The sequence below is a fragment of the Lissotriton vulgaris genome, chromosome 12 (assembly GCF_964263255.1).
Source record: "Lissotriton vulgaris chromosome 12, aLisVul1.2, whole genome shotgun sequence".
NCBI classification, from domain to species: domain Eukaryota; kingdom Metazoa; phylum Chordata; class Amphibia; order Caudata; family Salamandridae; genus Lissotriton; species Lissotriton vulgaris.
In genome coordinates, this window is record NC_141700.1 from 142,808,428 (window position 1) to 142,820,922 (window position 12,495).

At 45.9% G+C, this 12,495-nt stretch overlaps 1 protein-coding gene across 1 annotated transcript in view; it reads right to left on the minus strand.

Annotated features, from left to right (window-relative positions):
- The window catches only part of IGSF8 (immunoglobulin superfamily member 8), a 183,161-nt gene that overhangs the window by 32,884 nt on the left and 137,782 nt on the right, over positions 1-12,495 (minus strand). Inside the window, exon 3 of the mRNA XM_086947612.1 lies at positions 162-623. Within this exon, the coding sequence (XP_086803738.1) occupies positions 162-623 (462 nt within the window). The remainder of the gene's footprint in view (positions 1-161; positions 624-12,495) is intronic.

Below are 12,495 nucleotides of genomic sequence, written 5' to 3' on the forward strand. Positions count from 1 at the left end.
GTATATGGATGGACATTTCAATTTCAGTTTGGTCAACCTGAGTTTAAAAAGAACCGGGGAATTGATTTGAAACTTTGATGCAACAAGTCTACAAGTGCAATTTTTTCAGTAAACAGTTGCACAGAGCACTAATACAAAGCTATTACAGGTTTTTTCCATACCAATTGTCTGAACGTTGAGCTGTGCCAAAACGGAGCGCTTCTCTACAATTTTCTTCCAGCTCCCATCAGGGTCCTGGATCCATTCTCCAACCGTGCAATGGTAGGTCCCTGCATCTTCAGGTTGTGCCCTGGTGATCACCATCTTGTATTTGTCGCCTCCAGACTTTTCGACACGAAGCTCGCCCTTCTGATAACGGTCAGCATACATCTGATTGCCTTCCGCACCCTGTACACTGAAATCATGCCGCACTGCAATGATCTCCTGCAAATTCTGGAGTTCCCCTGGGGATACCTGTGAGGAGAAGCCGAAAGAGACGGAAAGATGCGTGTGCTGTTGGGATTCGGTCGAAGCTGTGCACGTGAGCTGGACCTCCTTGCTCTCTGGAGTATTCAGCGTCAGGGGTGAAGACAACTGTCTGCCCTTCGGAATGGAAGGAGAGACCTGGAGAGCATCTGGTATGACTGCAGTAGACAAAAAGAGGAAGAACATCCTTTAGGCTTTAGGTATGCATGCAATTCTACAAATTAGCAATTATTAGTTATCAGCTTTCAAACAGCTTACACCAAATTGTGGTATTCATCATCTGGGACTATTTCCCAGTGTAAGATTTTACAATCTTTATAAATGTTGAGATTCAGGGGATATCCAGGATTACTGTGGGACACAAAAAACAGCATGCATACTACCTTGTTTCTCATCTACGATTACATGAGGAAACCATATTTTCAGAAACCTCTGTAATCGGAATATATACACTTGCTTAACCTATGTCATAAAAATTAACTTACAACTTAGCTCACTGTAATGTTGAACACTTATTTTCTGTTACTGTGCATGTCTAAATTAGGAATTTATGTTCATTGTCTCACACCTAAAGCAATATTGTACCCTGTGTACAGACCCAAGCTACATCCTTAATATTACTGTCCTTCATTTGAATTACAGAACAATTGATAGACGAGTGTTTTGATTAATCTCAGCCACTGGCGATTACTCACGATTCCTCCCAGTCCACTGTTTGTTTGTTCACAATGCTGCCTCAGAGAAGAACTAGCCCATCTGGGCATACCTATCGCACCTAGGGTGCGGCACTGATGAAAACAATAAAGTGATGGATGGAGTGGTTAAATCAGTGCCGGCTCCTCCGACATGTTGGAGGAGCATCGCCCCACTCGTCAGAGTCAGTAACAAAAAAATAAAATGATAATGAAACAATATAATTGTATTTTTCTGTGAATGACTCAGACAACCGTGCGGGGCAGGGCATGACAGGTACGTGGTGGGCGCTTAGAAGTGAGCATGTATGTTTTGCCAGCCATCCTAGGCCGGCCAAACATGTATGCAAACTTCAATTTCTCCAACCCAGAAGTGTTAACAATCGGGTTGAAGAAAAGCCACAGGCTACACATCAGTGTCTGAGGTGCAGAGCAGGCCGCTCAGACCTATCCTGGCGCTGCTCTCCCAGCAGGGGAAAAGCGCCAGGATTGGCTGAGGAGCCTCTGCCTTCCTAGAGACTGCTGGGAGAGCTCAAAGACGGCCGTCAGAGACTGCGGCGAAAGGCAAGATGTTAAAAATTATTATTTTCTCTTCACCCCCCTCCTGTCCATCCCCCGCTGTTGTGGCAGCCGCCACTGGGTTGAATTAATCTCAACCATTGGTAATGACTCAATGCCACTTCTCAATCCATCATTTGTTTGTCCACCATGCCACCACAAACAGGAACTAACAAACTGCCAGGTTCTATACCTCCAAAAGGGAAATATTCTGGAGGAAAACATTTACAATAATGGTTACATAATTAATAACTTATATCACAGCTCACTGTAATATTTAGCACTCTTTTTGTTAATGACTTCTCATTAGATATGTATTTACAGATAGTATAGTTCATCTTAGCACTGATCTCAGTCGGGTAAACATATTACTTTTACCACTACATTGATCCCGCCAGTGCTTTCCATTTTTGACAAGGTGGTGTAGCCTAAAATCTATCATTTAAACATTTTTGTGGGTTAGGAAGAAAATAGTCCATCTTGTTCATCTGTAGCCAATTTATAAAAGATATGTTTCAAAGGTAGGCATCGACTTTTCCATTGAATGTCACACCAGAACCGGTCTTAGCTCTCCCTCGTGTCGTGCCCCTTTCGAAATGGCTGCATCAGGCTTGGGATACAGAAAGTAGGGAGATTCCTCCTGACTGCTCAGCCTCCCATTATGTATCAGAGCCTCCCCCTCTCTTGAATTGCGCAAGACGCTCTGCGAGTAAGCTCCTCCTCTTGCCCTTCGAGGCAAGGTTTTTACACAAGCTCAGCCCCAGTATACTCTTTTGCAGATAGCACGCATTACAAATACACATAAAACAAATAAAAATGCAAAATCAGTAATAAAATCCTAAAAAAGAATGTAACCATATTCCCTTGATTTCAGTCACAGTATGAGTTAATGTGCACTGCCCAGCAACTTAAAGAATACTGTGGACTATACAGATCTAAACTTCAACTTAATGAGAAATGTTTCACATTTAAATTAAGAGAATATAGTGATTGAAAGAAGTGTTAATAATGTACCATGACATATAACATTCATGCCACCTTCAACTGCTACAGCATTTACTCTTGAACTGTATTACCTTGATCTTTCAAATAAAAGTATATCTTTTTTCGCCTTTATTAATTCTTGGTGCGGTCAAAAGAGCCTTAAACAATACTGTGTCCCTGAAATGTCTACCTACTCCTCCTCTGGTTACCAAAGCACGACACGGACTTATTAATGTTGGATGAGTGCATTCCTATTGGTGCATTTTTATTACAAAAAATAAAGAAATATGCATACTTAGAGAAGTCTGCTAATAGGTTATTCATTATAAATAGAATCAATTCTTCTCTAACTTTTTTCCTTCCAAATTAAGTGAGAATATTCTAACTGAACGCAGCCTTTTCTGAATGCCTTTTGACTGAATCTGCTGCATTTTCATTCATATGTAGCATTATTTAGAATTACATTGTTCTATATAGTAATGTTCAAAACATTGCACTTAGAATTAACTCAATGAATATTGGGAATTTGAAATATCCATTTAAAATCCTAGGTTAGGTGTTCAGATTTAACCAGAATTTGGATTAAGGAAAATAAAGGTAAATAATCTGTAACCTCATCTCTCTAGCACACTCTTTGTCACTAACCTTGTCTGCTATGTAGGATCAATCCAAAGAAATATTAAAATGGGAATGATTTGCAGAGCTACGAAATTCCAAACAAATTCTGAATTTTATTTCCTGAGAGTTCCAGTAACAGTAAGATTCAACCAAAGAAAAGATGCAAACTCACGTGGTTATTGTTCTGTAGTGAACATCAAGTTATTACCCTAAATCTTACTTTACTTTCTTAGAATGCAAATGCTGTCGCTGAATCTCATGTACTAACTTAGGAACTGTTGGTTTTGTTGATGCAAAATGAAAGTAGGTAATTCTTTGTTCAGGATCAGGGATTCAACATGAGATTTTTAGGGTTTCTGATTTCCTTACAATAGATTTCAATATTTTATAACCAATTTATTTTGGATCTATTAGTTTTAATTCTTAACAAAATATTGAGAATGTTTAACCTATCTAAATGCACTAGGCCATAATCAATTACTTGTCAAGGGGAGGATATTTTTTATTTTTACTGTGCCTCACCACCAGGATATTTCTGGTGGTGATGGACTATAAAAAAAATTTTTAAACATCCAACCACCCTCTCTAAATAGGGTGAAGAGTCGATGGCTTACCTTCAAAGGTGCGTACTCCATCTGGCTGTTAGAGGAAGGTTTATGCCGCTGACTTACATCTGTGTAAATCTTGCAGTCTGTCAGACTCAAAATTGGGCGGGCAGACCAAGAATTCGGTGGACAGTGTACTCCGTTGCCATTGCAATAGAATGCTCTATCTGCCAAACTATAAATCAGGCCCTTCAGGGGTAGTCCCAAGAAAGACCGAGATGAATTCAGACTCATACACAACCACTTCGCCCTTAGGGGCAGGTTGGTCAACAATGTAACTGATTCTACCCTGTGCATTATAAGTTTCGCCTTTATGGCTATTTATAATGCTCCCAGAATGCTGCTAGATTATATGTAACTGCATGATGAATGGAAGCAAGATTGGTTTCAAAAGCAGACGAAAGTTACAGAACGTTTTACTAATCTTTTGTCAAATTTTAATGGACAACATTAAATGCCATTTCTCTAAGACATCTATTAAAAACAAGTTTGGTGTATGCAAGCATTAAAAAAATCTACTAGCAAAGGGTCAGTGTAAAACCAACATGGATAACATATAAAGACCACGTAAACTATAGAGCTCATTCTATAAAAAAAAATCACAATGTGCAACTGAAGTCTATGACCCTACATTGGTGCAGACATATGAATTTCAGTAATTGACAGGCTTACTTACAGAAGTAGCCCTGGAACCCATACCCCAAGCAAACGGTTGTGAATTACATTTTGGAATGATCAAATAGGCACAGATACATTTGCTGATGCCAAAACCCGCATAGCGAGTGCAAAGTCAGTTGTTAAAACAGTTCTTTTTTTCGCCATTGGAAAAATATATTGCCTTGTTAAGAAACTCCTTTCCCTGGACAACCACTGTATTTTTGTGAGTTGTAGGTCCCTTGCATACCATTTTACTCTTGCCGTTGTCAAGAGTAAATTTCCAACCTTTTCCACGGTGGGAATAGGTTGGAGGGAGAGTAGCTGGCGAATGTCCTCAAACATGAAGATTTGTGGGTGTAAACTCACTAGGCATCCAGGCCTTAGAAGTTGTACTTTCCACCTGCTTCCAGCCACTTTGACTAGATTTGCTCACTCGGGAATTTCCATGCGAGTAAATCCATTCAAAAGCTTAAATCCAACTTTTGCACAGGTAACCCATGCCTACGTGCATTTGAGAATCAGGACCATAACCTTTTTGCCTCGGACAAGACCATGCAGAGTTAATCTAATTGTAAAATATGAACCAGATTATAGCAAACAAGCGAAAAAACTGAGATGGTATAATTTGCCCAAGAATTCCACTATGTGCTTTATTGGAGAAGGTCAAACTGTGAGTCGATCGTTGATCCTGCATTGGTAGCCTAGACACAAGACCACAAATCAGTTTTTTTAACAGTAATATTTTGTGAAATTGAGTCTACTATTAAAAGTAAATTTACCAAAGTATTTCACATGACATTTCCTTGGGAACTAACATCAAAAAAAGTAATAGGACAGTTATAACAACAGTATTCTGAATTCTGCAATAATTAAAACTATGACATAAAAAAGTGCTGCCATATTATAGCCCGCCGTAGCGGGCTTTACCGGCTATTAAAGGCCCGCTGCAGCGTTAAATGCCCGAGCCGAAGGCGAGGGACTTTAACACGGCAGCGGGATTTAAAAGCCAGTATAGCCCTACTACGAAGGGCTATAAGGCCATTAGAACATTCTGTTACTAGAGGGCAGAATGTTCTAACAAATAAAACAAAACCTTCAGGTAGCGCAGAGGGGATTGAAATCCCTTCAGGCTCCCTGAAGACTTTGTTCGCAGCCAGGGCTATGAACAAAGAAACATTGGAATGTTGGAGCTCCGGGCTTATACCAGCCATTAGAAGCCCAGAGCACTCCATTCTTTTCAATGGAGCTTCCAACGTTTCAATGTTCTAATAAGTTTTACTGTGATCAAAAAGCTGCCTTTAACAGAAGCCATTCGAAAACAGAACCTGTGACTATACAGATATGTGACATCAGTAGAACCTTGGTAGGTTCAACCTTCAATGGAATTGGAAATGTGGTATAGCCAGAGCCTTGCTAGAATCCAAACCCTGACATAACATGAGCCCTGGCATACTATGAGAGGACATTTTGAGAGTTGAATTATGAGAATGAAGGCACAATTTGTCACCTCAGTGCATGGCATCAAATTGGACAACTGGATTTTTATACAGGGCCTGTAGATTTATAACACCCTTGGCACAAGTAGATATTTTATTAACTTCCACGCATCTGTAACACAGGCAAACTAGTATAACGAGAAAATGTTGCATGTGTTGAAAAGTCAAAAACAGAGTAGTGGAAAATTGCTAGATTTGATTTACATCAGTTTTTCTTTCTGTAGTAGAGCGGAATTGATTCCAAGTGGAAGCCTGGTCGTATTTCGGGAAAAGAGGGGAAAATACATTTGCTATGTACACACTGCTTTATAAGTTAGGACAGCGAGGTGATTGGTAGTTCTAAAAAGACTTTACAACACGCTGTATACAGCTGACCTCTCCTTCAACTCCACGAGGCAAAGAAGTAAAAATGCGAAAATCAAGTGTGGGGAATAAGTGTGTGTGTGTGATAACATCACAAAATAAGTGTGGTGGTTTAGTTATACAGTCAAGTCATGAAGTCATCTGCCTAAATTGTTTTCAGGATATAATTATTCCAGTTTTTTTTTTAAACTATAGCAGTACCACTTTTTAGGGCTCGAGCCTACGTCACACTGCGTAGCAGTGTGGGCGGAGCCCAAGAGTCCTTTTCTTAGCGTTTCCGAAAACCTACCTAACAAATTCCTGGCTGCTCGTGATTTTTCGTCTTTTTTTTTGCCAGCTGCTGATTGGCCTTCTCGTGCGTGTGTTTTCGGAAGAGAGCACACAATAGGCCATAGGCGGTAGAGTAGCTCCGCCTATGGCATATTGCGTGCGGTCACACGCACCAGAAGGTCATATTTCTTCAATTATCGCGGCTGTCAGTGCCCGCGGTAATTGAAGACAGATGCTGGGCGCACGTTTCTTTTTTTTTTAATCCATTTCACGGAGCTCTCCCCGTCAGCGCCTCTTCTCTGTGTGTACGCTTTCCCCATAGCGTAAGAGAGAGGGATGCTCGGGACCGCGTTATGACAGACTGTGGGTTCCATGTGTGAGAATGTAAATGCATACATTTAACGCACTTTGTTCGGTTTTATGATTATAGCCCGGTAGACTGAGCCGAAGAACGAGGGGGTGCATGAACGATAATTCAGAGAAACAAGTCGACCCTCCGTAATAAGCTCTGCAAAAATAAATAAATAACGTGATGTTATTTATTACGAACCTAACTAAAGCCGTTGCTGGGACCCTCTACCAATGACATCGTTTATTAATTGCCGTTTGTATGTTCTAACGCCCAGAGGCCGGCTGCTCCCACGCTTCAGCAGGAATAGGTGCTTGTGACTGTGTCCTGGTAGTGCTGGGTGCGCAAAGCAGCCTTTGCCTTCCTGCAGTGAGTCCGTATTTACAAACCTGTGAGTTCTGCACTGGTGGGCGTGTGGAAGGGTGTCACGCAGATCTCTCCATATGGAAAAATACACACATTTTAAAAGCAGATAATTCGGCCCTGCTTCAAACTGTGGCAGAGTTGGCTGGTATGTAACTGTAGCTTCTTTCCATGTATGTGCGTCACTTGCGCTCTACATCTCCTCTCTGAGCCCCGGGCGTCCCAGTAGTGGCGCAGTTCTGGCTTTCTTTAGAGCAGTCTACACAAAACCATCGAAAAATGCCTGCTCAGCAGTTCACGTCTACTGCCACACATGGCACCCACTGGGAACACTGCTTTTTAGACAGCAGCAACACACATATGATGCTTACACAACTGCTCCCTTCTTTCAGAGGAGCCGAGGCCGATGTACCCCACCGCAGACGCCCCCCCCAAAGTCAGCAGGGCCCACTTCGTATGTTCTTCTTTACTCACAGACACAACAAAGATGCGTGCTTTTAGATGCAGATCACATACCTACAGCCGCCCAGGACGCAGACTGACAGACATGTACTCTTACACATACATGCACATGGACCGGCAAACATACAATCACGCATACGCAAAAATCAACACATATCCAGACGCATAAACACAGTTCAACATGCATGATGCATATATGCAGATGTGTACACAGACAACACACAGATGCACATTTACACATAAACTGCACACATGCACACAGTCACAGACAACACACCGGCACACACTTACAGACAGACTCGGGAGTGCAGAGTGACAGTGAGTGTAGAGTGAGTGCGAGAGTGACAGTGAGTGCAGAGTGAGTGCGAGTGACAGTGAGTGCAGAGTGAGTGCAGAGTGACAGTGAGTGCAGAGTGAGTGAGTGCAGAGTGAATGCGAGAGTGACAGTGAGTGCAGAGTGAGTGCGAGAATGACAGTGAGAGTGCAGAGTGACAGTGAGTGCAGAGTGAGTGCAGAGTGACAGTGAGTGCAGAGTGAGTGCGAGAGTGACAGTGAGTGCAGAGTAGAGTGAGTGCGAGTGACAGTGAGTGCAGGGTGAGTGCGAGAGCGACGGTGAGTGCAGAGTGAGTGTGAGTGCAGTGTGAGTGCAGAGTGAGAGCGACAGTGAGTGCGAGAGTGACAGTGAGTGCAGAGAGAGTGACAGTGAGTGCAGAGTGAGTGCGAGAGTGACAGTGAGTGCAGAGTGAGTGCGAGAGTGACAGTGAGTGCAAGAGTGACAGCGAGTGCAGAGTGAGGGCAGAGTGAGTGCGAGAGTGACTGAGTGCAGAGTGAGTGACTGAGTGCCAGAGTGACAGTGAGTGCAGAGTGACAGTGAGTGCAGAGTGAGTGCAGTGACAGTGAGTGCAGAGTGCGAGAGTGACTGTGAGTGCAGAGTGAGTGCGAGAGTGACTGAGTGCAGAGTGAGTGTGAGAGTGACTGTGAGTGCAGAGTGAGTGTGAGAGTGACTGTGAGTGCAGAGTGAGTGTGAGAGTGACTGTGAGTGCAGAGTGAGTGTGAGAGTGACTGTGAGTGCAGAGTGAGTGCGAGAGTGACTGTGAGTGCAGAGTGAGTGCGAGAGTGACTGTGAGTGCAGAGTGAGTGCGAGAGTGACAGTGAGTGCAGAGTGAGGGCGAAAGTGACAGTGAGTGCAGAGTGAGTGCCAGAGTGACAGTGAGTGCAGAGTGAGTGTCAGAGTGACAGTGAGTGCAGAGGGAGTGCCAGAGTGACAGTGAGTGCAGAGTGACAGTGAGTGCAGAGTGACAGTGAGTGCAGAGTGACAGCGAGTGCAGAGTGAGTGAGTGCAGAGTGAGTGCAGAGTGAGTGAGTGCAGAGTGAGTGCAGAGTGAGTGCGAGAGTGACAGTGAGTGCAGAGTGACAGCGAGTGCAGAGTGAGTGAGTGCAGAATGAGTGCAGAGTGACAGTGAGTGCAGAGTGACAGTGAGTGCAGAGTGAGTGAGTGCAGAGTGAGTGCAGAGTGAGTGCAGAGTGAGTGCAGAGTGAGTGCAGAGTGAGTGCAGAGTGAGTGCGAGAGTGACAGTGAGTGCAGAGTGAGTGCGAGAAAGACAGTGAGAGTGCAGAGTGACAGTGAGTGCAGAGTGAGTGCAGAGTGACAGTGAGTGCGAGAGTGACAGTGAGTGCAGAGTGAGTGCGAGTGACAGTGAGTGCAGAGTGAGTGCAGAGTGACAGTGAGTGCAGAGTGAGTGAGTGCAGAGTGAATGCGAGAGTGACAGTGAGTGCAGAGTGAGTGCGAGAATGACAGTGAGAGTGCAGAGTGACAGTGAGTGCAGAGTGAGTGCAGAGTGACAGTGAGTGCAGAGTGAGTGCGAGAGTGACAGTGAGTGCAGAGTAGAGTGAGTGCGAGTGACAGTGAGTGCAGGGTGAGTGCGAGAGCGACGGTGAGTGCAGAGTGAGTGTGAGTGCAGAGTGAGAGCGACAGTGAGTGCGAGAGTGACAGTGAGTGCAGAGAGAGTGACAGTGAGTGCAGAGTGAGTGCGAGAGTGACAGTGAGTGCAGAGTGAGTGCGAGAGTGACAGTGAGTGCAAGAGTGACAGCGAGTGCAGAGTGAGGGCAGAGTGAGTGCGAGAGTGACTGAGTGCAGAGTGAGTGACTGAGTGCAGAGTGAGTGCCAGAGTGACAGTGAGTGCAGAGTGACAGTGAGTGCAGAGTGAGTGCAGTGACAGTGAGTGCAGAGTGCGAGAGTGACTGTGAGTGCAGAGTGAGTGCGAGAGTGACTGAGTGCAGAGTGAGTGTGAGAGTGACTGTGAGTGCAGAGTGAGTGTGAGAGTGACTGTGAGTGCAGAGTGAGTGCGAGAGTGACTGTGAGTGCAGAGTGAGTGCGAGAGTGACTGTGAGTGCAGAGTGAGGGCGAAAGTGACAGTGAGTGCAGAGTGAGTGCCAGAGTGACAGTGAGTGCAGAGGGAGTGCCAGAGTGACAGTGAGTGCAGAGTGAGTGCGAGAGTGACAGTGAGTGCAGAGTGAGTGCGAGAGTGACAGTGAGTGCAGAGTGAGTGCGAGAGTGACAGTGAGTGCAGAGTGAGTGCGAGAGTGACAGTGAGTGCAGAGTGAGGGCGAAAGTGACAGTGAGTGCAGAGTGAGTGCCAGAGTGACAGTGAGTGCAGAGTGAGTGTCAGAGTGACAGTGAGTGCAGAGGGAGTGCCAGAGTGACAGTGAGTGCAGAGTGACAGTGAGTGCAGAGTGACAGTGAGTGCAGAGTGACAGCGAGTGCAGAGTGAGTGAGTGCAGAGTGAGTGCAGAGTGAGTGAGTGCAGAGTGAGTGCAGAGTGAGTGCGAGAGTGACAGTGAGTGCAGAGTGACAGCGAGTGCAGAGTGAGTGAGTGCAGAATGAGTGCAGAGTGACAGTGAGTGCAGAGTGACAGTGAGTGCAGAGTGAGTGAGTGCAGAGTGAGTGCAGAGTGAGTGCAGAGTGAGTGCAGAGTGAGTGCAGAGTGAGTGCGAGAGTGACAGTGAGTGCAGAGTGAGTGCGAGAATGACAGTGAGAGTGCAGAGTGACAGTGAGTGCAGAGTGAGTGCAGAGTGACAGTGAGTGCGAGAGTGACAGTGAGTGCAGAGTGAGTGCGAGAGTGACAGTGAGTGCAGGGTGAGTGCGAGAGCGACAGTGAGTGCAGAGTGAGTGTGAGTGCAGTGTGAGTGCAGAGTGAGAGCGACAGTGAGTGCGAGAGTGGCAGTGAGTGCAGAGAGAGTGACAGTGAGTGCAGAGTGAGTGCGAGAGTGACAGTGAGTGCAGAGTGAGTGCGAGAGTGACAGTGAGTGCAAGAGTGACAGCGAGTGCAGAGTGAGGGCAGAGTGAGTGCGAGAGTGACTGAGTGCAGAGTGAGTGACTGAGTGCAGAGTGAGTGACTGAGTGCAGAGTGAGTGACTGAGTGCAGAGTGAGTGCCAGAGTGACAGTGAGTGCTGAGTGACAGTGAGTGCAGAGTGACAGTGAGTGCAGAGTGAGTGCAGTGACAGTGAGTGCAGAGTGAGTGCAGTGACAGTGAGTGCAGAGTGAGTGCGAGAGTGACTGTGAGTGCAGAGTGAGTGCGAGAGTGACTGAGTGCAGAGTGAGTGTGAGAGTGACTGTGAGTGCAGTGAGTGCGAGAGTGACTGAGTGCAGAGTGAGTGCAAGAGTGACAGTGAGTGCAGAGTGAGTGCGAGAGTGACAGTGAGTGCAGAGTGAGGGCGAAAGTGACAGTGAGTGCAGAGTGAGTGCCAGAGTGACAGTGAGTGCAGAGTGAGTGCCAGAGTGACAGTGAGTGCAGAGGGAGTGCCAGAGTGACAGTGAGTGCAGAGTGACAGTGAGTGCAGAGTGACAGTGAGTGCAGAGTGACAGCGAGTGCAGAGTGACAGCGAGTTCAGAGTGATAGTGAGTGCAGAGTGAGTGACTGAGTGCAGAGTGAGTGACTGAGTGCAGAGTGAGTGACTGAGTGCAGAGTGAGTGCCAGAGTGACAGTGAGTGCTGAGTGACAGTGAGTGCAGTGACAGTGAGTGCGTGACAGTGAGTGCAGAGTGACAGTGAGTGCAGAGTGACAGTGAGTGCAGAGTGAGTGCAGTGACAGTGAGTGCAGAGTGAGTGCAGTGACAGTGAGTGCAGAGTGAGTGCGAGAGTGACTGTGAGTGCAGAGTGAGTGCGAGAGTGACTGAGTGCAGAGTGAGTGCGAGAGTGACTGAGTGCAGAGTGAGTGCAAGAGTGACAGTGAGTGCAGAGTGAGTGCGAGAGTGACAGTGAGTGCAGAGTGAGGGCGAAAGTGACAGTGAGTGCAGAGTGAGTGCCAGAGTGACAGTGAGTGCAGAGTGAGTGCCAGAGTGACAGTGAGTGCAGAGGGAGTGCCAGAGTGACAGTGAGTGCAGAGTGACAGTGAGTGCAGAGTGACAGCGAGTGCAGAGTGACAGCGAGTTCAGAGTGATAGTGAGTGCAGAGTGAGTGCCAGAGTGACTGTGAGTGCAGAGGGAGTGCCAGAGTGACTGCGAGTGCAGAGTGAGTGCGAGAGTAACTGTGAGTGCAGAGTGATTGCGAGAGTGACTGTGAGCGCAGAGTGAGTGTGAGAGTGACTGAGTGCAGAGTGAGAGTGAGTGCAGA